At 44.4% G+C, this 27511-nt stretch overlaps 1 protein-coding gene across 6 annotated transcripts in view; it reads right to left on the bottom strand.

The window, feature by feature from the left end:
* The window catches only part of THRA (thyroid hormone receptor alpha), a 139719-nt gene that overhangs the window by 60365 nt on the left and 51843 nt on the right, over positions 1-27511 (bottom strand). For 4 of the 6 annotated variants that reach the window (XM_083147238.1, XM_083147234.1, XM_083147239.1 and 1 more), the window contains exon 2: positions 9680-9915. In XM_083147238.1, coding sequence (XP_083003364.1) covers positions 9680-9689 — 10 coding nt within the window. In that variant the 5' untranslated portion in view covers positions 9690-9915. Of the gene's footprint in view, positions 1-9679; positions 9916-15869; positions 16874-27511 lie in introns of those variants that run through there. The other 2 variants (XM_083147235.1, XM_083147240.1) reach the window with 2 other exon arrangements.

Raw genomic sequence — 27511 nt, 5'->3', positions numbered from 1 at the left:
ACCCAGGAATCTCCAGTCAACAGTTTTTAGGGTTATCCGAGTCAGATAACCTGGGTACTGACCTGTTCCCACTGCAGCATTAAAAATCTCATGTAACACTAAAGTGGAGACCTGGGAAGAAATTCTAAGTCACTTGAACTGGGATTTCATTTCAACAGTGACAGCTACAGTCAACGGTGATCCAGAATCATGTTTAATTTTGCCACCACTGCATCTTTGCATGCAGCAGATGTGTGAAAGGCTGCAGGAGGAGTATTGTGAAAAAGATGACCACTGCGTGTTTTGTTTGCGATGTTTATGTCTGAAAACTCAACAATGGATACTTTGCATGAACATTAGACAGCTGAGTAACCCTCCGGTCACTCAGTATGTCTGGCAACATTTTTTTTGCCAGGGCCAGTGATGCTGCATCTCAGGAAACAGCTATTGGCTTTAGCACAACCATAAAATGGGTCCGATACGCCCCCATTTTCTGGAACTCCAGAGGCTTCACCTCCAAGCCCCCCAAATCGGCTTCGGACTGTCACTCACCTGGCAATTGCACTGCATCTAACATCAGATTTATATCAAGCCTTTAATGAGTGGACTGGAACTTATAAGTGTGAGTTGGAGTTTTCAACTTTACCCTGCTACAGTACAGCAAGAGGTTTGGTATGGCCACCCAAGGTAATGAAATAGTATAAAACCTTTGCAAATAACCTTAGGTAGTTTACACACAGAAGAAATTTGAGCATCAGGATACTTTATTTTAGCATTCTTTTTTCATGTTAATCCCCAAGACCCTGCAGAGAGGTGCAGTGCACACGATCAGCTTAGCGAGGGGATCATAGAGTAGTGAAAGACATCACTCCTGAACGTTCTTGTTACACCCTGTGGTGTTCTGTCGCCCAGTCTTAAGGCCCCATACACTGATCAGACTTGTCTGAGGCACAAGTCGGATGTGATTTCCCTTGAACTTCCCCAACTGCTCCCCAGGAGTGCTTCCATTCGATTTGGCTCTTTATGTGTCTTTTTACATGTTATGTATGACATGTACAAGGACTCCCGGGAAGCTGCATGGGGAGTTCAAGAGAAATTTCTCAAAAGCACCCACGATATGCACTGACGACTGCACATCCATTTAATTTCATGTGCAGCATGTCTGATTCCGATCCGATGTGAACAGGACCACGATTCGGATTCAATTAGATGTGAAACACATGCGATTTGGCTACTTTTCATCTGATTTCTCGGCCTGATCCATCAGAATCGGATAAGAACAGGCCAAATCACACCAGTATATGGGCACCTTAAAGCTGCACCAAGCTGTCACCATAGAGAACAGTAATATCTAGGTGAGCTTTCATCTATCCTCCAATTACCTGTCAAATGGGGAATTGATGAAAAATGGATTTATAAATGCTCCTATGCATAAAATGATATCAAAACACAAAGCAGACATAAAGGTCAGGGAGAAAAAAAAGTGAGTAGGCAGCTATATTCACTAATGTGTGATCAGTATTATGGGGTGAAATGTAATAGGATGAGAGATTCAGAAAGTGAGAGATTTGGTAAGAAATCTCCAGTTTTTTTAAAGTGGCAATCATTTACACAGCAAAACCAGTGTGATTTTGCTGTGTCAATGATTGCCACTTTAAAAAAACTGGAGATTTCTTACCAAATCTCTCACTTTCTAAATCTCTCATCCTATTACATTTCACCCAGTGAGTATATAGTAAGCACGGTACAAGCAGTACATACTGTATAGGTTAAAGTAAGCACATACAGTACTAACACCCTTGGTTTAACCCCTTCCCGACATTTGACGTACATTTACGTCATGGCTGGGAGGTACTTCCCGACACATGGCATAAATGTACGTCATGGCTTTAAACTGTCACCGCGTCTATAGACGCGGTGACAGTTTAAACATGTCTGCTGTCCCTGACAGCAGACATGTCCCTGCATGCCCAGGGGGGGCTGCGATGCCGCCCCCCCGTCGGCGATCGCTGTGATTGGCTGTTCAAATGTGAACAGCCAATTACAGCGTTTTCTGTGTACCGGCGAATAACGTTCGCCGGTGACACAGGGATCGGTGGTGATTGGTGCTGTAAAGTACAGCACCAATCACCACGGGGTGTAAGGGTGACACTGGTGTCACCCCACCTCACCCCACTCGCCCCCAAAGGCCGTGATTGGTTCGTCGGACCGACGAACCAATCACAGCCATGGAGGGTGATTTAAACTAACGGTGACTGCACTGCAGACGCCATTCCGGTCTGGAATTGCGTGCAGTGCGGTCACCGTGCCTATCTGCCGTGATATACTGACCTGATCCTTGCAAATACTTACCTGATCACTGCTTGTAGCGTGCTGGATCTTGTTACTTCTTGTGACTTCCTGTGTTGTGCTGCTGCAGTGTGATCGAGTTATAGATAGAGAGATAGAGAGAGATAGAGAGAGATAGAGAGAGCTAGTGACAGAGAGTGCTATATTTTGTGCTGCTGCAGTGTGATAGAGTTATAGATAGAGAGATAGAGAGAGATAGAGAGATAGTGACAGATTGTGCTATATATTTTTTATATATATACAGCTGTACTGCGTGTGCAACTGACTGCTGCCCCCCCCCCCCCTTTTGTGCTGATCAGTATAAATTAACTGATCAACAACTTTTTGGGGGCGCAGGTTTTTTTTTTATATATATACCTGTCAGTGCTGCTGCTGCAGTGTCATAGAGTGATAGATAGTGAGAGATAGAGAGATAGAGAGAGATAGTGACAGAGAGTGATAGAGAGTGCTATATTTTGTGTCTGCTGCCCCCCTTTTGTGCACCCCCCGCAACTTTTTGGGGGTGCAGGGGTTATTTTTTATATATATAACTGTCAGTGCTGCTGCTGCAGTGTCATAGAGTGATAGATAGTGAGAGATAGAGAGAGATAGAGATAGTGACAGAGAGTGATAGAGAGTGCTATATTTTGTGTCTACTGCCCCCCCCTTTTGTGCTGATCACTATATCTGAGGTGATCAGCAACTTTTTGGGGGTGCAGAGGTTTTTTTTTTTTATATATACCTGTCAGTTGCTGCCAGTTGCACTGTCAGTTGCACCAAAGGTTGTGCACCTGCTGCCCCTCACTGGTAATCAGTGTCGCATCAGTGATCACCTTTTTTTTTTTGAGGGTGCTGTGGGGTCTTTTTTTAATTTTTTTTTTACACACACTGTGATTTTGTGGGTGTCCTGTGGCCACTGTGCGCTGATCAGTGACGTACATCACTGATCAGCTTTTTCGGCACAGGGTTGATCTATTTTTTTTTTTATCAAATTCCTGTTGCCTTTGAGCGCTGTTCAGTGACGGACGTTACTGACCAACATCTGTGCTCAATTTTTGGCGCAGGACCTTTTTTTTTTTTTTTTGCACTACATACACACTACACACTACACACTACATACTACATTGAAATAAAGTTTGTACCCCCCCTACACTATACACGTGTTGAAACATTTCACTACCAGAAACACAAAAATAAAAAACATCCCAAATGTCATCCCAGTCATCCAGAAGAATGTATTCAGCGGAGGAGGCATATGCCATGCTTGCCTCTGACTCTGACACAGCCAGTGAGGCAAGCGGGGAATTTGAAGGATTCATCTTAAGCTCCTCTTCCTCCTCTAGTGATGAGGGACCCCCTCAAAGACGCCCCCGTAGAGCAGCTGAGACCCCCCCCCCAATAATTGATCTCGTATGGACCCCACCACCAGACAATTTTGAGCCCCAGGTTCCTGAGTTTTTGGCCATCCCAGGAATCCAATTTGATTCCACAGGTCTCAGAGAAATTGACTTTTTCAAATTATTTTTCTCTGATGATTTTATAAATTTAATGGTGGACCAAACTAATTTATATGCCCAGCAGTTTATTGCTCAAAACCCCACGTCATCATTTGCTAGGTGGACCCCTGTAGATGCAGTAGAGTTGATGACGTTTTGGGGTCTGGTGTTTCATATGGGCATAGTAAAAAAGCCAGAAATTAGGCAATATTGGAGTACAGATGTTCTGTACAGCACCCCACTTTACCGTATGGCCATGACCCGGACTCGTTTTGAGTTAATCCTTAAATTTTTGCATTACAACGATAATGCACAGTGCCCACCCAGAGATGATCCCACCTTTGACCGGCTATTCAAAGTCAGGCCGGTCATTGATCATTTCAGTGCCAAATTTGCAGAGATGTACATCCCAGATAAATTCATTTGCATAGACGAGTCCCTTATACATTTTAAAGGAAGGGTTAAATTCCGCCAGTACCTTCCCAGTAAGAGGGCAAGGTATGGCATAAAAATGTATAAGCTGTGTGAAAGCACCTCAGGGTACACTCACAGGTTTAGGGTATATGAAGGGAAGGATTCAAGAATTGAACCGCCAGAATGCCCCCCCTCCCTCGTAGGTGTTAGTGGAAAAATTGTCTGGGATTTAGTGCACCCCTTCCTGGACAAAAGGTTATCACCTCTATGTGGATAACTTTTACACTAGCATCCCCCTGTTTAAGGCCCTTGGTTCAAGAGGTACAGCAGCTTGCGGTACTGTGCGCAAGAACCAAAGAGGCCTCCCAAAAACGCACATTGCCCAAGTAATGAGAAGGGGTGAAAGCAGGGCACAATCCACCGAAAATATGTTGTTGGTCAAATATAAGGACAAGAAAGATGTCCTTATACTGACAACAATTCACGGAGATAGTACCACCTCCGTCCCTGTACGAGGTACCAGTACCCACACCTCAAAACCTAATTGTATCCTGGATTACAATAGGTACATGGGCGGAGTGGATCTTTCAGATCAGGTACTGAAGCCATACAGTGCCCTGCGGAAAACAAAAATCTGGTACAAGAAGCTGGCCGTGTATATCATCCAGATGGCACTGTATAACGCTTACGTGCTATTGCGTTCTACCAGCCAGAGGGGGACATTTATGCACTTTCAAGAGGAAGTCATAAAGGGCCTAATATTTGGGTACCAGCAGGCAGAGGGCCCCAGTACTTCTAGTACTGGCCCCCGTATTGTACCAGGGCAGCATTTTCCTGATGAAATCCCCTCCACTGGAAAAAAGGGCAGGACACAAAAAAGGTGCAAAGTTTGCTATAAAAAGGGAATAAGAAAGCAAACTATTTTCCAGTGTGACACTTGCCCCGACAAACCCGGCCTATGTATAAAGGAGTGTTTTAAAATATACCACACATCTATGGATTATTAGGTTCATAATTTCACCGTGCTTCGGGGGTCTTGCTAATGCCACATAGCACCCACCATTCATTCCACCAGAATCTGAGCCGCAAAATCCAAAAATCACTCCTTCCCTTCTGAGTCCTGCCATGCACCCAACTGGTATTTTTTGGTCACATGTGAGGCATTGCCGTACTCGGGAGAAATTGGGGCACAGATTTTGGGGTGCTTTTTCTCCTTCATACCTTCTGAAAATGAAAAATTTTGAGCCAGAACTGCATTTTTGTGTAAAAAAATGTAATTTTTCATTTGCACAGCCCAGTTGTATCAAAATTGGTGAAACCCCTGGGGGTTTGAAATGTACACTATACCCCTAGATGAATTCCCTGAGGGGTGTAGTTTGCAAAATGGGGTCACTTGTGGGGGGGTTCCACTGTATTGGTGCTTTGGGGGTCTTGCTAATGCGACATAGCACCCACCAACATTCCACCAGAATCTGTGCTGCAAAATCCAAATATCACTCCTTCCCTTCTGAGTCCTGCCACTTTTTAGTCACACATGAGGCATTGCCGTACTCGGGAGAAATTGGGGCACAGATTTTGGGGTGCTTTTTCTCCTTCATACCTTCTGAAAATGAAAAATTTTGAGCCAGAACTGCATTTTTGTGTAAAAAAATGTAATTTTTCATTTTCACTGCCCAGTTGTATCAAAATTGGTGAAACCCCTGGGGGTTTGAAATGTACACTATACCCCTAGATGAATTCCCTGAGGGGTGTAGTTTGCAAAATGGGGTCACTTGTGGGGGGGTTCCACTGTATTGGTGCTTTGGGGGTCTTGCTAATGCGACATAGCACCCACCAACATTCCACCAGAATCTGTGCTGCAAAATCCAAATATCACTCCTTTCCTTCTGAGTCCTGCCACTTTTTGGTCACACATGAGGCATTGCCGTACTCGGGAGAAATTGGGGCACAGATTTTGGGGTGCTTTGTCTCCTTCATTCCTTGGGAAAATGAAAAATTTTGAGCCAGAACTGCATTTTTTGTGTAAAAAATTTATTTTTTCATTTTCACTGCCCAGTTGTACCACAATTGGTGAAACCCCTGGGGGTTTGAAATGTACACTATACCCCTAGATGAATTCCCTGAGGGGTGTAATTTGCAAAATGGGGTAACTTGTGGGGGGGTTCCACTGTATTGGTGCTTGGGGGGTCTTGCTAATGCGACATAGCACCCACCAACATTCCACCAGAATCTGAGCTGCAAAATCCAAAAATCACTCCTTCCCTTCTGAGTCCTGCCATGCACCCAAATGGTATTTTTTGGTCACATGTGAGGCATTGCCGTACTCGGGAGAAATTGGGGCACAGATTTTGGGGTGCTTTGTCTCCTTCATTCCTTGTGAAAATGAAAAATTTTGAGCCAGAACTGCATTTTTGTGTAAAAAATGTAATTTTTCATTTGCACAGCCCAGTTGTATCAAAATTGGTGAAACCCCTGGGGGTTTGAAATGTACACTATACCCCTAGATGAATTCCCTGAGGGGTGTAGTTTGCAAAATGGGGTCACTTGTGGGGGGGTTCCACTGTATAGGTGCTTGGGGGGTCTTGCTAATGCGACATAGCACCCACGAACATTCCACCAGAATCTGAGCTGCAAAATCCAAAAATCACTCCTTCCCTTCTGAGTCCTGCCATGCACCCAAATGGTATTTTTTGGTCACATGTGAGGCATTGCCGTACTCGGGAGAAATTGGGGCACATATTTTGGGGTGCTTTGTCTCCTTCATTCCTTGTGAAAATGAAAAATTTTGAGCCAGAACTGCATTTTTGTGTAAAAAATGTAATTTTTCATTTGCACAGCCCAGTTGTATCAAAATTGGTGAAACCCCTGGGGGTTTGAAATGTACACTATACCCCTAGATGAATTCCCTGAGGGGTGTAGTTTGCAAAATGGGGTCACTTGTGGGGGGGTTCCACTGTATAGGTGCTTGGGGGGTCTTGCTAATGCGACATAGCACCCACCAACATTCCACCAGAATCTGAGCTGCAAAATCCAAAAATCACTCCTTCCCTTCTGAGTCCTGCCATGCACCCAAATGGTATTTTTTGTTCACATGTGAGGCATTGCCATACTCGGGAGAAATTGGGGCACAGATTTTGGGGTGCTTTGTCTCCTTCATTCCTTGTGAAAATGAAAAATTTTGAGCCAGAACTGCATTTTTGTGTAAAAAATGTAATTTTTCATTTGCACAGCCCAGTTGTATGAAAATTGGTGAAACCCCTGGGGGTTTGAAATGTACACTATACCCCTAGATGAATTCCCTGAGGGGTGTAGTTTGCAAAATGGGGTCACTTGTGGGGGGGTTCCACTGTATTGGTGCTTGGGGGGTCTTGCTAATGCGACATAGCACCCACCAACATTCCACCAGAATCTGAGCTGCAAAATCCAAAAATCACTCCTTCCCTTCTGAGTCCTGCCATGCACCCAAATAGTATTTTTTGGTCACATGTGAGGCATTGCCGTACTCGGGAGAAATTGGGGCACAGATTTTGGGGTGCTTTGTCTCCTTCATTCCTTGTGAAAATGAAAAATTTTGAGCCAGAACTGCATTTTTGTGTAAAAAATGTAATTTTTCATTTGCACAGCCCAGTTGTATCAAAATTGGTGAAACCCCTGGGGGTTGGAAAGGTACACTATACCCCTAGATGAATTCCCTGAGGGGTGTAGTTTGCAAAATGGGGTCACTTGTGGGGGGGTTCCACTGTATTGGTGCTTGGGGGGTCTTGCTAATGCGACATAGCACCCACCAACAATCTGAGCTGCAAAATCCAAAAATCACTCCTTCCCTTCTGAGTCCTGCCATGCACCCAAATGGTATTTTTTGGTCACATGTGAGGCATTGCCGTACTCGGGAGAAATTGGGGCACAGATTTTGGGGTGCTTTGTCTCCTTCATTCCTTGTGAAAATGAAAAATTTTGAGCCAGAACTGCATTTTTGTGTAAAAAATTTAATTTTTCATTTGCACAGCCCAGTTGTATCAAAATTGGTGAAACCCCTGGGGGTTTGAAATGTACACTATACCCCTAGATGAATTCCCTGAGGGGTGTAGTTTGCAAAATGGGGTCACTTGTGGGGGGGTTCCTAAATTTTAGCATCTTATGGTGCCTAGAAACCTACATGGTGCCTAAAAAATAATCTCATAAAAAGGAGGCTCCAAAATCAAGTAGGTGCTCCTTCTATTATTAAGCCTGTGGTTTGGTCAACGTGCACACTAGGGCCACATATAGGATATTTATGAAAACAAAAGAATTGGGGGAATCAATTTTTAGTCACATTTCTCTAGTAAAATCTACTGTGTTCCTTAGAAAAATTTATTAAAATTGCAAATCTGCAAAAAAAATGAAATTTTGAAATTTCACCTACACTTTGTTTTAATTCCTGTGAAACACCTAAAGGGTTAACAAACTTCCAAAATGCTGTTTTGAATACTGTGAGGGGTGCAGTTTTTGAAATGGCATCATTTATGGGGGTGTCTCACATACAAGTCCCTCAAAGTCACATCAGAACTGAACTGGTCCCTAAAAAAATCAGTGTTTGAAATTTTCTTGAAAATTTGCTATTCATATTGTAAGCCTCCTAGTGTCCAAAAAAATTAAAAGGAAGTTGAAATAATGATGGAAACATAAAGTAGACATATGGTCTATGTTAGTTATTAACTATTTTGAGTGGTATGATTATTTGTCTCACAAGCAGAAAATTTAACATTTTGCAAATTGCTAAATTTTCCATTTTTTTACGACATTTTGGTATTTTTCACAAAAAAACACAGACTGTATCGACCCAAATTTACCACTAATTTGAAGTACAATGTGTCACGAGAAAACAATCTCAAAATCACTGGGATAAGTAAAAGCAAAAAAAAGTTATCCCCACTTAAGTGATACATGTCAGATTTGAAAAAAAGGGCTCTGTCAGGAAGGCAAAAACATGCTGTGTCAGGAAGGGGTTAACAAGCTTAATAGCGTATATGATTCTTATGGATTACATGGTATGGAATACACCATGAAGATATATTTATAAGCTTTGCTATAGGTTATGCAGCTCTCTTGTTGCTTAGCTAAAACAATCTTACTATATGACTGACATGACACAAATGTTATTGTGTTATAGAAGCAAACCACTGGTTGGCATTTTCTATTTAGGGCTTTGGGTATTATAGTTTATGGCAAGGAAAGTCAAATGGCTACTTACATATATGCTAATAAATATAACTATACAGAGAAAACAGCTAACTAACTAACTAACTAACTAACTAAAAGATTATGGGGCACACAAGGATAGAGACAGTCATTCAATCCCAGTGACTGACCTAGTTCTTAAATAACCCACATTCCAGGCATAAAAAATGTGCTTCATTCATAGTTCTGTAGTATGTAAATGTGAGAAAAGGAAGCAGTAATAAACACAGTGGTGATAAGTTTACCTTTTTTCATCTGGCTCTGACAAGCAGTCCAGCCCGCTAAGATTCTGGTCCATTCAACGTAATTCCATCCAGAACCAATCAGAAGAGACGAAGGCGGGCTCCGCCCCCAGTTGCCCAAGGTTCATGGGACACAGCTGCGTTCACATGGAAGCAGGTCTTACGATTTCCCCGGACAAACCATTTCTACTTCAGACAGAGGATGTCATAGAGAAGGGGCCTCTTTTCCAAAGGGCCCCCTAAAAGACAAAAAAACAAGGGCACAAAATTATATTACAATGAAAATGATCATTGTTAGTGTATATACATATATCATTATATACAGTATATTTGCACCAACTCACATACACATTAATTACAGTGTATAAAATATGTACACAGGGACTGATGAGGAAGCATTTAACTGTTGGTGCAGTGTATCTTGCGTGTTTTTCGCACATAGCATGATGTGAACTATGCATGAGCAAGTATAGGAAATGCGGAGTAACACGCACTTTAACTGAATCGATTATTTCGACTGTAGCGGAGTAACTGTGCTGTAATAGGTGTTCAAAGAGTGCATGTCAGTGCAACTGAAGGATATGCAGAGTTTGATGTTAGTATAAATCCAGGCGTATCTTTGGCACCTAGTGAGGAGCAGGTACAAGTGTACACTGATGATGGTGACTTGTAGCCAAGTGTACACATCGCAAATAGGCTAATCGGAAGACATGTACAACTCTGCATATGGCCATATACATAATTATTTGTTCAGCACAAAGCTTGTGAGCAATATGATCTCCACCCACCTCTGGATCAGGCCCACATTCTATACAACGTGCCCTTTGTCACAGCATAGACATGGAATCCTTAGTGCTAGTTACCAACATTGTACAGTTCTACAAATCTGCACAAAAATGATAGCAAGCAATCAGTACAGATAGGACTGTACACTGTACACTTCGACCACTATATATATATATATAAATATATACATATACAAACTCACAAACACACACACACACATATATATATATATATATATATATATATATATATATAGTGGTCAAAGTGGGCTGGTATGCAGTGCTATGGCGTACCAGCACTTTGTTTCCACTGAATCGGAAGTGGGATCTTTTTATTAACATAAAAGATGTGCAGCAGGAGGCGGGTAGAGTGGCCTGCCGGCTTCACTAGCGGAACATAGGGATGGCCATCGGTGCAGTCACCATAGATGGTTGCTATTGATGGTGACACTGCAACCAGCCATCGATGTTATGTGATGGATAACCATGGATAGTTTTAGCTATCAATGGTAATCCATTATCTTTGACTGACTGGCTCGTGGGGGTGCCACTTCAGTGGTGTTGGGGGGGGGGGGGGGGGGGGGTGTTGCGGCAGTGCTATGCTCCATGACTCAGCACCTTGAAAAAAAAGGAAAAATGGTTCTGCTGTGCCATCGATGGAGGGAAACCATCTAGTTCTCCCCCCATCGATGGCAAAATGATTCAACATCAGCCATAAACCATCAATGATTTCAAATCATCGATGGTCATCCTAGTGGGATGCTGCTTGCCATCCCATCCTGGCACTTGTGCCCATGGGGAGCGGACGCCGAAGCAAGTGCCCAGCTTTTCTGCTAGCCACTGAAGGAGCCCAGTTCTCCTGCTTCCTGCCGTCTGAGTTTGACTCACCACTGCGGGATCCTGGCTCTCCTGCCTGCCATCGCGGGTGCCCGGCACTTCTACATGCCGCTCTCGGAGCCCAGTTCTCCTGCCTGCCGGAGCCTGGCTTTTCACATCCTGATCCCGGCTCTCCTGCCTGCCGCTGCTGGGCTCTTCTCCATGCCACCACCTGGCTCTTATCCATTCCCAGTGTCCCAATCCCCAATATGTCCCTCTCCCACACAGCATCCCCCCTTCCTCTGTTTCTCTTCCCAGTATGTCCTCCTCCCACCCTGCATCCCTCCTCCCTCACAGTGCCCCTGTCCCCCTCATTCCTTCCTTCATTAAGATATATATATATATATATATACACACACACACACACACACACACACACACACACAGATAGCTACATTTGTATATAGTACTGCATATGTATATATATATATATATATATATATATATATATATATATATATATATAATCCCCAAAAATATATAAATTCCACAATGATCTCATTCTCAAATATCTCCGGCTTTTCTTTAACCTACTTTGACAAATTCCCCCATTCTCTCCGCACGCTGGTTTTTGTTAAAACAGATGGCTGCTGCTATTTTTTGTTGTTGTCTTTTAAAGATAATTTTTCACCTTCTCCTGTTCCTGGAAATAAAGTGATTTCCATAACTCTGCATATGTAAATTCCATTAGTACCCCATACCGTGCTTTATGAAGCGGAGTGCAGTATGTTCTCATTCTGCCATCATTCCCTACTAAAGGAGGACAGAGGCTTGTGTGCTCAAACATGGGCGTCTAGTACTTCACGTAAAAGCACAAGGTTTTGAATCCTGATTTCCTAATTGTATTTATCGGTTATTTCTGCTGAAGCCAATAAATGCGCGACTTTCCTCAAATAATCATGATCACTCATGTGATTTTAAGCCAAGGGTAGACGGCTTTCCATAGCAGGATGCTATGGAAAGCTGTCCATTCCGATGCTCATCTGCTGGTAATACCAGCTGATAAGCGACCGTGCCAGCGATGATGCGGGAGCACACATCACAGTTCATCGCTGCCCCGTACACACTGGGCAGCTTTCAAGCTGAAAGCAGCTCAGACGAGTAAACTGAGCTCCTTTCAGTTCAAAGTCGCCTACTATGTATGGGCCTTTATATGTTCTACTGTATGTAGATTACTTTAGTGTGTCACTATGTAACCATTGTGCTCAAAGGTCCCAATGCAGATAGTGATTATCATCAGTCTTGGCAAGTCATACTGAGCATGTGCCACATTGGTCTTGTGACTGCAGTCGGAGAAAAACTTTATTTGCAAACTGATTAACAGTCAAGAACCATTTGATGAAGGTAATAGGGGAGTGGTATCAAAAATGCAGAGGTGTCGCAACCCCTTCGGGGGATGGGGTTGTGTTACGCCACCCTGTATGCAAATAGTACTGTCTCTTGAATCTTACTTCTTGCGGCAATGCTGCATGGCTCAGATTGTCAATGTTTGTCCAATGGATACGTATTATCAATCCATGCTGAATTAGGCCCATTGTTATATATATGGGATCGCTGGCAATAAAAATGTGAGGCAAAACCATGAGTGTTACTGGGTGGGGATGGAAATGCAAAAAATGCTGTCTCCTGGGACTGTTGCAGGCATGTCAACGCAAGTGGCTGCTTTCTCAGATACAGTACTGCAGCTACAGGGGCTGTGCTAATCCAGAGTTGAGAAGGATACATTGAGCCTGCCATAGGTTTACCATATGTACGCCCAGCGTTTTCATGGGAACGCCCATGAAACGCAGGGCATATGCATATGGTAATGAGCCTAAACACCCCTTCACACCCCTCTCCACCCCCTGCTTGGATTGTTTCGAGCGATCATTTTCTGTACGGAATTCACGCCGTATTCGGACGTGTGCGGCGTTCGCACATGCGCTTCTGCACATGCGCAAACACAAGAAATCGGCTGTCTGACCGAACACGCATCTGTCCGACTCAATCAGAATAAGGTGTCCAAGGCCTTGCACATACTGTGACATGGGGAAGACTGAAACTAGTATCTGCAAATCTGGGGGCCGGGGGGGGGATTGTAATAGAAAATGCAACTGCATCCACCTCTAAATTAGGCCCTGAGACTTCCAGATTGGCTCAGGGTGATTTTCCAGAATAGTAGCAGACTATGTAGCTCGAGCCGGGTGTGGTATGCGTGCCTGACAGTCGAGATTCTGGTAGTCTGTATACCAACATCGAAATGCCGACCGCCGGTTCTCTTAACAGGGGGGCGAGCGAAATTAAGCCCCTTGCGGGCTCACTGCGCTTGCTGCACTGTTGGTCTTGGTGGCTTGCTGCGCTTGGCACAGGTTCAATTCTCCCTCTATGGGGGTTGTGGACCTCCACAAGGGATCCCGACTGTCAGGCATTTAAAAAGTAGGGATTCCGATGTCGGTATAGTGAATATCGGAATCATCCGGCACACGCTCTAACCACAATGTCTTTGAACTTTATAATTGAGCTGCTAAAGCTTTTCACTAATGTCCCTTTAGTTCCTAAAAAAAATGCAACCCAAATGCTTCGTTCTCTCTTATGTAAGCTTATTTTGTATATTGTGCTGTACAAAGCATTTTAAAGTCATATTGGGAGAAAATCGCAAATCGCAAATTGGTGTACAATGGCCACAATAACATGCTTCACAAGTGTTTCTGGGGAAATTATTTTTAAATTCTCAAATCTCCAAAAAATTTCTAACACTTTGAATGCAAATATTCTACAATCTATGTGCTTTTTCTTACTAAATAAAGGGAAGTCGATCTGTTGCAAAATCATATTACACACACTGCTGGATTTTTGGGAGGACACCGTAAAATAATAAAAAAGAAAGGCAAATATGCACATAAATCATGTCTCTACCCACAGTAAACAATGCCTATAGGTTTTACTTAAGTGTAAAGGGAACAGGTAATAGTTGAACATTACTGTGCAACATGTATTTTTTCAAACTTGTATTACATTTGTGATACTTAAGCCTGGCTTATGAATGGACTTGAACATGAACACTGTCATTAGTCCGCTGGTGATTTTAATGATGCCTCTATACCAGCACAACATAAATCTACCAATGGTGTAGCTGATTTCTTCTCTGCACCCCCCCCCCCCCCCCACCCACACACACACTTTTCCCTCTCTTAAGGGTCTAAAGGGCATATCGCCCTTAAACCCCCCAGGGTGTGAGCATTCGGGGGTCTGCATCTGGGCTAACCGCAGAGTCTGCCTTCAACATAAAGTCTCTGCTGTAACCAGAGAAATATGCGCTGCCCTCCCTTCTTTAGGCGGCATGGAAGGAATAATCAAAAAATATATCACTATGAGGCCATGGTTCATGCACCACCACTGGTTTAGGTTGGGGTAGAGCAGTGGTCTCCAACCTTTTTTGGGTCGGGAGCTACTCGCGACAAAATAAACCGCCCGAAGAGCTACTAAAGTAAAAAACTTTTAAAAATCTGCATAATATCCCAAAAAATGCCCTTTACACATAATGCCACAAACTGTAATGCCCCTGACACATTATGCCACACACTGCAATGCCCCAAAACATACCTCCCAACACTGGAGGCAGAGGAGAAGAGTCATCTGCGCGTGCCGAAGGCACGCGCCAAAAATTAGAAGGTTCAGCTACTACCGTGGAACTCCTGCGAGGCTACATCCCCCATTTTTTCCGCTAGGTTGGGGGCATAGTCAGCTCTAAGAGCTGTAGCCACATGGGGTGCAGCCATGGAAAATGGGGGTGTGATACACATATGCCCTCAATAGTGCAGTGCCAGATACACATGACCACAATAGTGCAGTCCGTGATACCCATTATAAATATGCCCCGCACCGTGATGCTCCATTATACAAATGCCCTGCACCGTGATGCTCCATTATACAAATGCCACACCGTGATGCTCCATTATGCATATGCCACAATGTGAAGCTCCATTATACAAATGCCCCACAGCGTGATGCACCATTATACATGTGCCACACCGTGATGCTCCATTATGCATATGCCACACACCGTGATACTCCATTATACATATGCCACACACCGTGATGCACCATTATACATATGCCACACATATGATGTCCATTATACATATGCCACACACCGTGATGTCCATTATACATATGTCACACACCGTGATGCTCCATTATACATATGCCACACCGTGATACTCCATTATACATATGCCACACACCGTGATGCACCATTATACATATGCCACACATATGTTGTCCATTATACATATGCCACACACCGTGATGTCCATTATACATATGTCACACACCGTGATGCACCATTATACATATGCCACACCATGATACTCCATTATACATATGCCCCACACCGTGATGCACCATTATACATATGCCACACCGTGATACTCCATTATACATATGCCCCACACCTTGATGCTCATTAAACATGTGCCACACAAATGATGCCCATTACACATATTGCACACAATGTCCCACAGTAAGGCTTCTAATAAAAAAATGTAAATTACCTGCTTGCTGTCAGGGGTTCATTTTTGTTGCCAGGGGTTAATGCTCATTGACAAGGGGGTCACTGCTTGCCCCCTCCACTATGCCCGTCTTCACATGGGCATAATAACTCTTCTCCCCCTGTCGTGGAACGGCGACTCAGCGGTCGCATCAACCCCCCCTCCCGGAGCAGGTGAGCAGTGGGAGGCTCCATTCCCCCCCTGTTATGGAGCAGTGCCATACCTAGCACCGGCCCTGCCACCACCACCACCAGTTGCCTGTCCGGGGCAAAGTACACACCCCCCTGGCCCAGGTCTCCCGCAGCACGTGCTGGCTCAGGCTGCACTTGGTGTGCAGGTTGTTGGAGGAGAAGGCTCTGACGGTGGACTGCGCCCTCCGGCTGAAGCACAGAATGCGGGGCGCCTTGCAAAGTCTCCCCCGGTGGGCAGCAGTGCGCGGCGGATTGTGCGGTCCCCCCCTTAGCAGGTGAGCGGCGGGCAGGCGGGCGGCGGGGCGCTCTGGCACCGGCCCTGCCCCCACACCATGCTAGAAGTCATATTTGACTTCTAGCATATGACTGGGAACACAGCGCTGCAGCGTTACCCGGAAGTGCCGGGAGCGCTTAGCGCGGTGCTCCCTGTCAGACGCTAGAGGTCAAATATGACTTCTAGCGCCTGCTGTCTCCTCTGGTCCCCGTAACATGGAGGACTACAGCGGGGGTGACGGCGGCTGTAGCGGGGCAAGGCGGCGGCTATAGCGGCGGCTATAGCGCCGCAACCCAGCGGCAACAGCGGGCGGGCAGGCAGGCAGCAGTGGTCGAGCCACCCGTTTCGCTCAGGCGAGCTACCGGTAGCTCGCGAGCGACGGGTTGGCGACCACTGGGGTAGAGTTTCAGTTCAGTTATGTTACAAAATTCAGCTTGTAAAGCGTTACAGTTAGCATCTTATGCATTATCATCAATAACAAAAAGATTAGGCACTTCCTTCCCACTTTTTACTGCTAGTCCTTTTAAATCTAAAAATAGATTTTCTCCCTCTTCATGCAAACAGAATCTATTAGAAAATGGGAGGCACAATGTTGAGATTTAAATTCCTACATAGAAATTAGGCTTTGTCAGATCACTTTCCCTCCCTTCATCTCTTCAGTCATAAGCTATGAACTCTGGGCCCCTGCCCATGTCCCACAGCTGCCAAGGCCCAGTCCTGTTGCTTAGCAACCAAGCAGCCTGGACGCCATCAGAAGGATCTGTGAACCCCTTTTGTACCTCTGGCACTCTGCCCTCCATGCCTTGTGCCAACCACAAACACAATGAGGGAAGTTAACTCAAATGCTTCCAGTATGAATAAAACATTGGCATGCCAAAATCTGTGCAATAATATCTTGACATACTGTAAAAAGCTGTTTTATGAAAAAGATGACAGATAATCATTAATATACTGATGTACAACTGCTTTGCATAGCCAACATTTATGGAGATCATCATATCTAAATTACATTGAGGGTAAAGCCTTCAGCGCATTATGCCTGCAGACAATATGGCCCATAAGTAGTTATTTCTAACATGGCCTGCATGTAACCTAACTAACGGCACAAAAACCCTGGTTTCTACTGTCCTAGCAATTATTTCATTCAAAACTCTTCCTAGACTTGGAAAATACATTCTGATGGCATCCGTGTGAATATTTAAAAGCCATGCAGGAGGAGGTACAGACAGTGAAGGAGCCAAGCGGATTCTCTCTGCCAGACCCACTGGGCTACTGAACAATCTGGCCTCTTTGTTACGACACTTTGAGGGGGGCAGGAATCCACATGTGGGATAGGGGATTTGGAGAATTATAGAGGAGAGGAGCGAAGGGCACAGAACCCCACATAGAGACTCCTGTCTGCAAGGACTTGAAGCCAACACTTTGTATGAAACAGTGTGAGGAGGGAATGCAAAGGGTTTAAACAACCGCTTCTTTTACCCTACAACATCCTGCCTATTAGCCGTTCTTATTGACCAAAATGCTGGCTATGTAGCTCCTTCTAAATGAACTAATACACAGATGATATTATATTTTTGTTTGTGGTGAGCCCAACAAAATGAGCCTAATGAATGAGAAAATGCAAAAAAATAAATAAAACAAACGGGAAAAACTCCATAAAAAGTAGCTGATTAAAAAAACACACACACACAAAGAAAACAATACAGCCCGACAAAAAGACTGCCATTAAGAGACAGTTGTAAACAGTGGTAACTAGCTGCAATCTGTTTTGTAGAATCTAGCTCTCCTTACTGAAGCGGCTTCCAAAAAGCATCAACACAACATTATTCTAAATGAAAGTAAATGAATTTATATTTCGTTGCCAAATTTACTTTCATTTGTGCCCAGCTGGCAGCCAACAAGTTCTTAATGAAGGACAATTAGTCGTTTAACTAAAAGGTCTTATCTACAGTCCCCCAAAAGACTGAGAAAATAATCCCCTCTGTTCAGCATTTGTACAAGCAGAGCCACAAATGACCTGTTTGAAAGTGAGACTTTCTGTGGCGTGTATTTCTACAAGATGAATGCAGTCCCTTTAAGTGACAAAAGGAGAAAGCAGATATGGTTAAGCCTCTTGTATTTGTGAGAAAGGCAAATTGTGCTACCCTATACAAAATAGCTGCATTTACTTTGTGTAGGTTTCTTTAATGTACACCTGCCATTGTCAATGCTTTTGACAGCTATTGTGGCTGCTATAGAGGCAGGGACGGTGCTTGCAATACTGTGGTGGTTAATTTAGAGTGGATGCATAACACTGACCATCTGGAATGCAACAGAAGTATGAATTGACTTTAATGCAGAACTACATAGGAGGAGATAGCAGTAAGGCGGCAGCAGTAAGGTGATCAACCGAAAGAAAGCCAGCAAAACAACCAATCTCACACTGTGAATACATTCTCCATGCTTAGATTTATAAATAAGTGTGGGACACAGCTGCTTTAGTGAAATGGAGTGTTGTTGGCAACAAGACATCAGTATTAGAAAATATCACAATGCATGCAGGCTGTCTGTATTGCCTTATATGAGATTGTATACGCTTGATGGATGTCTAAATCAACCACACTTATCTGAACGCATCTAGTTAGATGCCTAAGGATAGTTAACCGTGTCTAGATCAAAAATAATGGAAGTAAGATGCAACCGTTAGGTTGCCGGGAGCATGGTTGACGGTCACATGGTCGACATGAGGTTTTCACGTTTTTTTGGTGCAGGTCCACTTGGTTCACATTTACTATCCAAGTGGACATAGTTAGATTAAAAAGTGTGCCAAGCCAGGGCCAAACTTGGGGCTGCCTATTTCCATTGCCAGTGGTTCACTGGTTGCTGGCACTCCCTGCCCTTATTAATTCCTCACGTGTACCTTTCATTCAATCTTACCCTTCTTACCCTTCCTCTCTTCTAAATAGTTTTGGTGAATATTATTGGGCTAGTTTTATTCTACATGGCCATTGTGTCAGGGGACGGGGGACAGCCCTGTTGTCATCAAGCTTGGGGGTGTGTCCAGCACTTCAGTATATGCTGTGCTACCCCAAGCTGGGCTGGGTGTGGTATATGACAGTCAGTATCCCAACTGCCGGTGCTCTGACAGGGGGCGAGCACAAGGAAGCCCCTGCGGGCTCGCTGTGCTCGCCACAGGTTATTTTCTCCCTTTATGGGGGTCATGGATCTCCACAAGGGAGAAAAACCCCTGTGAGTCAGGATCCCCCCTCTCGGAGCACCAGCAGTGGGGATCCCGACGTGGGGATACTGATTGTCGGGATCCTCACTGTCGGAGCATCATCCGGCACCTGTTGGGCTGCCCCCAAGCCTTCTCCTCACTGTAAGTAGATGTTGTGTGCACCGCTGCTATTTACGGGTAATGGTGATCATGAACTGCAACTTTTCTCACATGTGGGACACTGCAGTCCTTGGGTGAGAGGCGTAGGCAAGCTGTTTAAGCAAGACACTAATATGGCAATTTTTTTAAATGGGCAATATTTAAATACACTTTCACTAAAGCTGCTGCCTTTTTCCTTTTTACCTAGAAATTTGTCTGCTAGTTCAAAGGTCAGATTACAGGACAGCATCCTATACTTATTCAATTATTTACTGTTTACTGTTATAAATGCTTATTAATTGCCATTTTATACATATAGGGGGTTATTCTAGTCTGTTCGCAAGGAATAGAACATTCGCACGGGGACTGATGGTGGGCGTATGCGCATGTGCAGGGCCATTTTTGCGCATGTGCATATGCCGGGTGCGTGGCATGTTCACCTGTGTGCACGCACCCAAGGCTGCGGCCAGGGGTGGTGGCGGATAGTCATGCCCATTGGAACGCCCAGTATTTCATAAGCGTTCCCATGTAAATGCTGGGCATTCCCATGGTAATCGGCCCGTGATGTCGGCCCGTGATGTCTGTGCCGAGGGCTGGCAGCTGACATCATTAGATATCAGCTGCCTTCCCTCTTTCTCCCTGACTTGAGAGTCACTTAGATCTGCGTGCGCGTTCCAATAGTCGGCGACCAATGATGTGGGTGTTCAACCACAGGCTGCGAATGGATGTTTATGTTATACATCCATTTGCAGGCCCTGCGTGCAAACAGACATGCGAGGGCCCGGCATTCACCGGGAGGGGTTTGGTGGACTCGCAAGGCTCCAAATTCACAACCTTGCGAATCAACCAGAGTAAACCCCATTGTTTGAGCAGCTACACTATTTTTAGATACATAAAACATTAAACAACATAGCCCAAATGGGGTGTGCAGTCAAGCAAATTTTATGCCTGGAGCGTCTCTAATACTGCGACTTACAGTTCTGACTGCCCGCATCTGTTGCATGCACGAAGACAGCTGTGGTGGGAGAAACCACATTATATGAACATCATTAGACCAAAAATATTTCTGAAATTATTTTACTTCCAAACCCCTTGTGATTATATAACCATGTAAGAAAAAAAAAAAGCATTGCCTACTGATACCACAGAGCAGCTGGAACATGCCAGGAAACAGTTTTTTTTACGTTCAACAAAACAATATCTGAGTACAGGTTGAGTAGTCCTTATAAAAAATAAAGAAGCATTTTGGATAATGGTATATCAGTATTATGGAATATTTTTATATTTCAATGAGGTATCTTGAGGACGGACTCTTGTGTACCCAGAAGGGCCAGTTACAGATGTCCCCAGTAGTGCCAGTTACAGATGCCCCCAGTAGTGCCAGTTACATATCATGTCCCCAGTAGTGCTATATACATATCCTGTCCCCAGTAGTGCTAGTTCCATATCCTGTCCCCAGTAGTGCCAGTTACAGATGTCCCCAGTAGTTCCAGTTATATATCATGTCCTCAGTAGTGCCAGTTACAGATGTCCCCACTAGTGCCAGTTACATATTATGTCCCCAGTAGTGCCAGTTACAGATGTCCCCAGTAGTGCCAGTTATATATATCATGTCCTCAGTAGTGGCAGTTACAGATGTCCCCAGTAGTGCTAGTTACATATCCTGTCCCCAGTAGTGCCAATTACATATCATGTCCCCAGTAGTGCCAGTTACAGAGGTCCCCAGTAGTTCTTTTAGCCCAAAACAAAAAGTACATTCCAGAAAAGATGGTTTTCGAAATAATTTGGATAACAGATATCCGGATAAGATATACTCAACCTGTATCAGTAGCCGACAAAAGTGAATTAGAGCTAATTGTGCAACATGAATGATGTCCACATTCCTTATAATATTGACAATATTTAAACATTAACCTTTTCTGAAAATATTTAGGGTGTAACGAAATCTATCACGTAGAAATTCATAGTGATACTTACAATACACTATACGGAACCACGAAAAAGACGGACTGTACAGAACTGACCTATCATTTATTTTTTTATACTGTCCTTAAGTTGGGCTTGCACCAAGATGTTTTTGCATACACCTGGGGGGTTATTCAAGTTCGTTCGGTCCTGCGTGCATTCGCACGCAGCACTGATGTTGCACGTCTACGCATGCGTAGGCGGGTTTCTGCGCATGTACAGATGTATGGTGCGTGCACCCACGGTGAACTTTCAGTTCGCCGGGTGTACGCACCCATGTCAACATGTGGGGGGCGGAGAAGGGTGGGGGGCATTGTGCTGCCTCATTACCATATGAGAATGCCCAGCCTCCCACGGGCGTTCCCATGAGAACACTGGGCAGGGGGGGCGGGCAGATGATATCACCGGATGTCAACTGCCCGCCCATATCCGTGCCAGCGTGCACGCATATGTAAGCGAGTACCTTCCACATATTTCGATGGTCGCCGACCATTGAACAATGTGGGAGGTTACCTGCAGGCATACGAATGGTTGTTTATGCTAAACATCCATTCGCAGCCTGTGCAGGCGAACATGTATGAGGGTGCAGCCTGTGCGGGCGAACATGTATGAGGGTGCATGTTGGCAGTCTAATATCTCGGTGCTATAAAAAGGAAATATGTCACATTATTTCATAGTGCACAGATATGATTTGGGAAGAGACGGAACTAGCTGAAGGGTTAATGTCCATCTAAGATTCCCGTTCAGATAGAAAAGGCAAGTGCATTATAGACTATAACTCATTGCACAGTCTGAACTGCAGGACATTAAAGGATCAATGAGAGTCCCAAGAGAAAGGTAGGAAGAAAACCAGCAGATAGCAGGGGAGGAGGCCCCTCTTGTTGAACCCAGCAATGTAGCAGCAGATAAAACTACATTCCAGAATGAAAAGTTAGCAAAGATTAAGCAGGGTATACACTTGCCGATGTGTGTACCCAGTGACATCACAGGCGACAGGACCCAGCAGCGAAGCTAGCATCAGCAAAGTGCATATAGACTTGCCAACGTGGCAGTGATGAAGTGATGGTGGCGGCCATGCTGCACCTCCCATTAGTGATTTCGTCCATCTGCCCTGCATGTGGATGTCGCTGATGATGCACGGGAACAGCGACATAAGGGGCACACACTAGACGATGTAGCTGGTATGTCAGTCTGATCCACCAGATTGGACAACATATCGTCAAGTGTGTACCCAGCAATAACAAATTATTAACACTGGCATTCACTGTATACAAAAGCTGTAGACACAAAACTAACTAAAGGCCCATACACACTAGAAGATTTTCATTTCAAAAGACTTTGCCAAAATCTTTGAAAGATAAATCTGTCATCAAAGTAGTGCGTACACACTGAGCTTTTTTCCCAAAAGAGCAAGAGATGTTCAGGAGGCAAAAGATTTTGCTGAAAATCTTTAATTTAAAAGGATATTTACATAATGGGCTGGGTTTGAATCCCGAGTGGGAGCAGCGGCCATTTTTTTTGGTCTGCTCTTGGGACCTGATTCAGAACTGATCGCTGGTCTGCGTATATTCAGAGCTCAGCAATCAGGTAAATTATGCTGATGTGCATGGCTGCAATCTAATGAACGACTTTCCCCCTGTGCGCAGCACTGAGTAAGCCAGGACTACTCATCACTGAGATGGCTGTGTGTGTGTGTGGGGGGGGACAAGGGCACTGATGACTATGATTGGCTGGGGTATGCCTGCATTTTCTGGTGACCTCCCAGAAAATTGTAGTGGCATGCCCTAAAACATCCTCCTGCTCTCAATCACACAGCAAATGGCCAGCCATCACAGGCGTTGGGCAGTGGCGGCGGTAACGCATATATGTATACGCTTCGCCCATAACATAATTTACATTGTTGGGCAGTGGAGGTGGTAACGTATAGAGTGCTAGCCATACATCACCGCCTCATATTCTATTACTAAACATTGGTGGCCAGTGGTGCAAATATATACATTGCTGGCCAATGCCAGCAATGTATACATTACTGGCTAATCAATATACAGTACATTTGGTGGGCAGGAGGACCAGTAATATAGACATTGCTGGCATGTGCCATTGGTCTACTGCTGCTGTGGGTTCGGCAGCTGAAGTCACTGCTGACAAGAGGAGATGGGGCTGCTGCGTCTCCTCCTCCCTGCTCCGTGTGGCGTGAGACGGTAGTGTACAGAGCAGGGGGAGGGAGAGGTTGTGCTGCCGATGCTGCGGACGGGCGGGCTGACAGACGGAGGGGCGGAAGGCGGACGCTTTTCCTCCCTGCTCCGTAAGTATATGGAGCATGGGGAGGGAGCAATACTCTGCAGGGAGGGAGAAGGGGAGGCTGCGGGGTGGTCTGCCTGGCTGAAAGTGGCTAATCTTTAAGCCCGGCAAGCCGTAGGGGGGAGATGGGAGACTTTGACAGCGATGATGTGGGAGGGCGCATCATCGCTAGTCTGCCATCGGTGGCCCATACACACTGGCCGATTTTCAGCTGAAAGCGCTCAAAACAGCCGAAATGAGCAATTTTCAGCTGTATGGGCCTTCCACAAATATGGAGGTGTATTGACAGGAATGTAGGCCAGATTCTTCTTCAGACCGATCTCTGTGAATAGACATGTTTTTGCATACAGTGTATGTGCAGATACAAATTTAGATATATTTTTGTATATCCGTCCTATTCTGATTCGGAGGGAACTAGACACTTTGAGCAGTATTCAATTGGTTTTTATCAGTATTTCAGCATGCTATCCCCGGGGTTGGTGAGCTGAAATGCACAAATGTGTGGCTAAACCTGACCATAATGACCATGATATGCTCAAAAAAAATAAGATTCAATACAATCTCCCAGTCATTTTAGACGTGAGATTGGGTGCGATATAACAATTGTGGGCAACTTCATCCTGTGGGGGGGGGAATTTACTAAGATGGGATTTCTGATTGGTTTACCCATAGCAACATCCCATCTGAAGTAGAACTCCCAAGCTTAGTAAATTTCCCCCTGTGACTCTTAATGGATAAATCACACGAATAGCAGAGGAGTGTAGACGTGGCCAGACGTTTCCTAGTTCTAGTACTGTGTAGAGAAAAACATGCAACAAGAGAGAGTTGAAGGTGTAAAAGTTCAGTAGACATACAATAAAGATGGGACAATGTAGATAGAAGGTTCACGAACATAGATGTGTGCGGAGAACAGTTAAAGACCCACAGTAACTTCCTGCAGGACAAGAAAGGGTCAGTAGGATTTAGGACTGCAGCTGCTCTCCCTATCCTCTTTCCTGCACTAATTCCTCATTATCATGGGAAGCGCAGGCACTGCTATGCTAAGGACCACTTCTGCAGACTTTCCATCAATGCACATACATGAATAAGAACATGCAATTCAGAAAATGCATAGAACTGTCACTACCTAGAAGGAAAAACATGTAAATCCCATAGGCATGATATTAATCACAAGATTACCTCAGCATATACCTCACTAAGGGACTGAGGGTTGTTGTACCTGAACGACATAAGTTAAATGATACAGTGAAATGCTTCTGGCCTGCCGTTGGAGGGGGTTAGAGAACATCACTGCCTGTTCTATGTGCACAATGTCAAGCACACCCACACAGGCAGGGGAAGTTCAGTCTGATGTCACCAATAATTGCATCAATGTATCAGTGTTTGTTCAAACACAAGGCAGTGCTTCTGTTTATGAATAAATGCAACACTACTATGCTCATATGAGATGCAGTCTGCCTTTGCTTCAGTCTCTGCTGCATACACTACTGCATGAATACTACTAATACTACTAATATCGAAGGACGCATGTTTGCACTGCCTCATACTGTGCTGTGATTGCATGCAATGTTCCATTACTCCATGAGGAGGACACCATCAGTACTTCTGCCTGCTCTGTGAATGCATGTTGTGGCTTGCACTGCCTTGGTCTGTGTTATTAACATATGTCATAGTGTATCAGTGTGTACAAGGAGGCTGACTGTGCCTATATTATGAATACATGTACGGGTGTATTAGTGTGGGAGGAGGAGGCGGGCAGTGCTTCTGTCTGGGCTGTGAATACATGCTAGTGTAACAGTGAGATGGTGGGGGAGGCTGGCGGTTCAGCTACTGTCTGAGCTATAAATACATGTAATGATGTGTTAGTATGTGAGGGAGAAGCTGACTACTTCTGTCTGAATTATGAATACATGTAATAATGTGTTAGTGTGGTGGTGGGGGCTGGCATCACTTCTGTCTAGACTATACATATATGTAAGGTACTTTTAGCATGAGCAGAGGTAGGTACTACAGGTGAGAAGGAGGCCGGCCATGCCCCTGTCTATGCACAGACTACATATAATGGTGTATAATGCTGGGTACACACTTGAGCGATTCCTGTGGCTGCCGACTGGTGTTTCAAAAAATATATTTTTAACCCTAGTATTGCAACGCCAAGGGGTATGAGTGGTGACCCATCCTAATCAGCACTGCACTTGCACTTACTAGCTTCAGGCTCACCAAGCTAGGCTGTTTAGGCTGTGCTGTGACCAGTGATGTGCGGTCAGGGGAATCAGACCCTCACCTGTCATACTCCAGTATATTCCAGTTTTTTTACTATGAAAATTAATAGAATAATACAAAGAAGAGATTTATAATTTATAAATGTTATCATTGTATTATTCTAATCATCTTTATAGCTAAGAGTCAACAAAATTGCCGTGAAATAAAAAGACAGAGAAGGAGAGACCAGAGTTGAGGCAGCTATGAGCTTCGCCTCCCCTCTGTTATAGTCATGAACTGCCTGGACAGGGGTACGTGCGCATTGGAGCCCCTTACAGACACACTACGCTCCCACCAGCTACAGGATCAAAGGTTTGCACAGGTTCTATTCTCCCTCTATAGGGGTCATGGACCCCCACAAAGGAAAATAGCCCCTGTCAGTCGGGATCCCGACTGTCAGGCATTTAGCAGTCGGGATTCCGATGTTGGAGAAACAACGTCGGAATCCCAATTGTCGGAGAGTCATCCAGCACTCGCCTGGAGCTGGGGGCAAAAAAAAAAGAAGAAAAGCACAAAAAGAAGCAGCTATCAGCTCTATCTCACTGGAGGCTGGTGGATTGGTGTGTGTGTTATTAATACAGTGTCAGGTGCTTTATCCAGGAAGGTCCCAAGCACACAACCAGGAATTATCAAGACAGCTAAAGTGCTAAAAATGTGCTGGGCAAGGGGGGCACAGAGGTCTTTTCCTCACATCAGCCTAGTCTATCTTTTCTCATAAATGATGCACAGAGCAATTGATTTATGTTCAAACAGCGAGGTATCTGCAATTTGCTGCATATTTGGAATGGTCACTTAAGCCCATTGTACAATTTGTATAAGTTATGAACTATAGTGTAACCCAGTGGTTCCCAAAATTCAAATTTTAATGTTTGGACCGTAAACCTATAGGATAAAATATTTAGTATATTTAGTGTTCTCTATCCCACCTCATGCGGCCAGTTTATTTTTTTACCTGCATATATATATATATATATATATATATATATATATATATATAGGTTCAAAGTGGGATCCGGCTCTCCATATAATATCAAATCAGCGCCGGGTGCCCATACAGCATACACAATAGCTGGGACCAGGGGGGGTATAGCACTCCAGGCGACTTGGTAACAGCAGAAAAACACTCAGACCACGATGTGGTTACAACGTTTCAATGCCCGTTTTAATGTGGCATTTTCCTCATGCGGCCAGTTTATTTTTTTACCTGCATATATATATATATATATATATATATATATATATATATATATATATATGTATGTATATATAGTATAATGTCCACATGAACCGTTCGGTT

This window comes from Crinia signifera, chromosome 6 (assembly GCF_055691185.1).
Source record: "Crinia signifera chromosome 6, ASM5569118v1, whole genome shotgun sequence".
NCBI classification, from domain to species: domain Eukaryota; kingdom Metazoa; phylum Chordata; class Amphibia; order Anura; family Myobatrachidae; genus Crinia; species Crinia signifera.
Note: the sequence above shows the minus strand (reverse complement) of the source record. Positions and strands in the feature narration are given on the sequence as shown.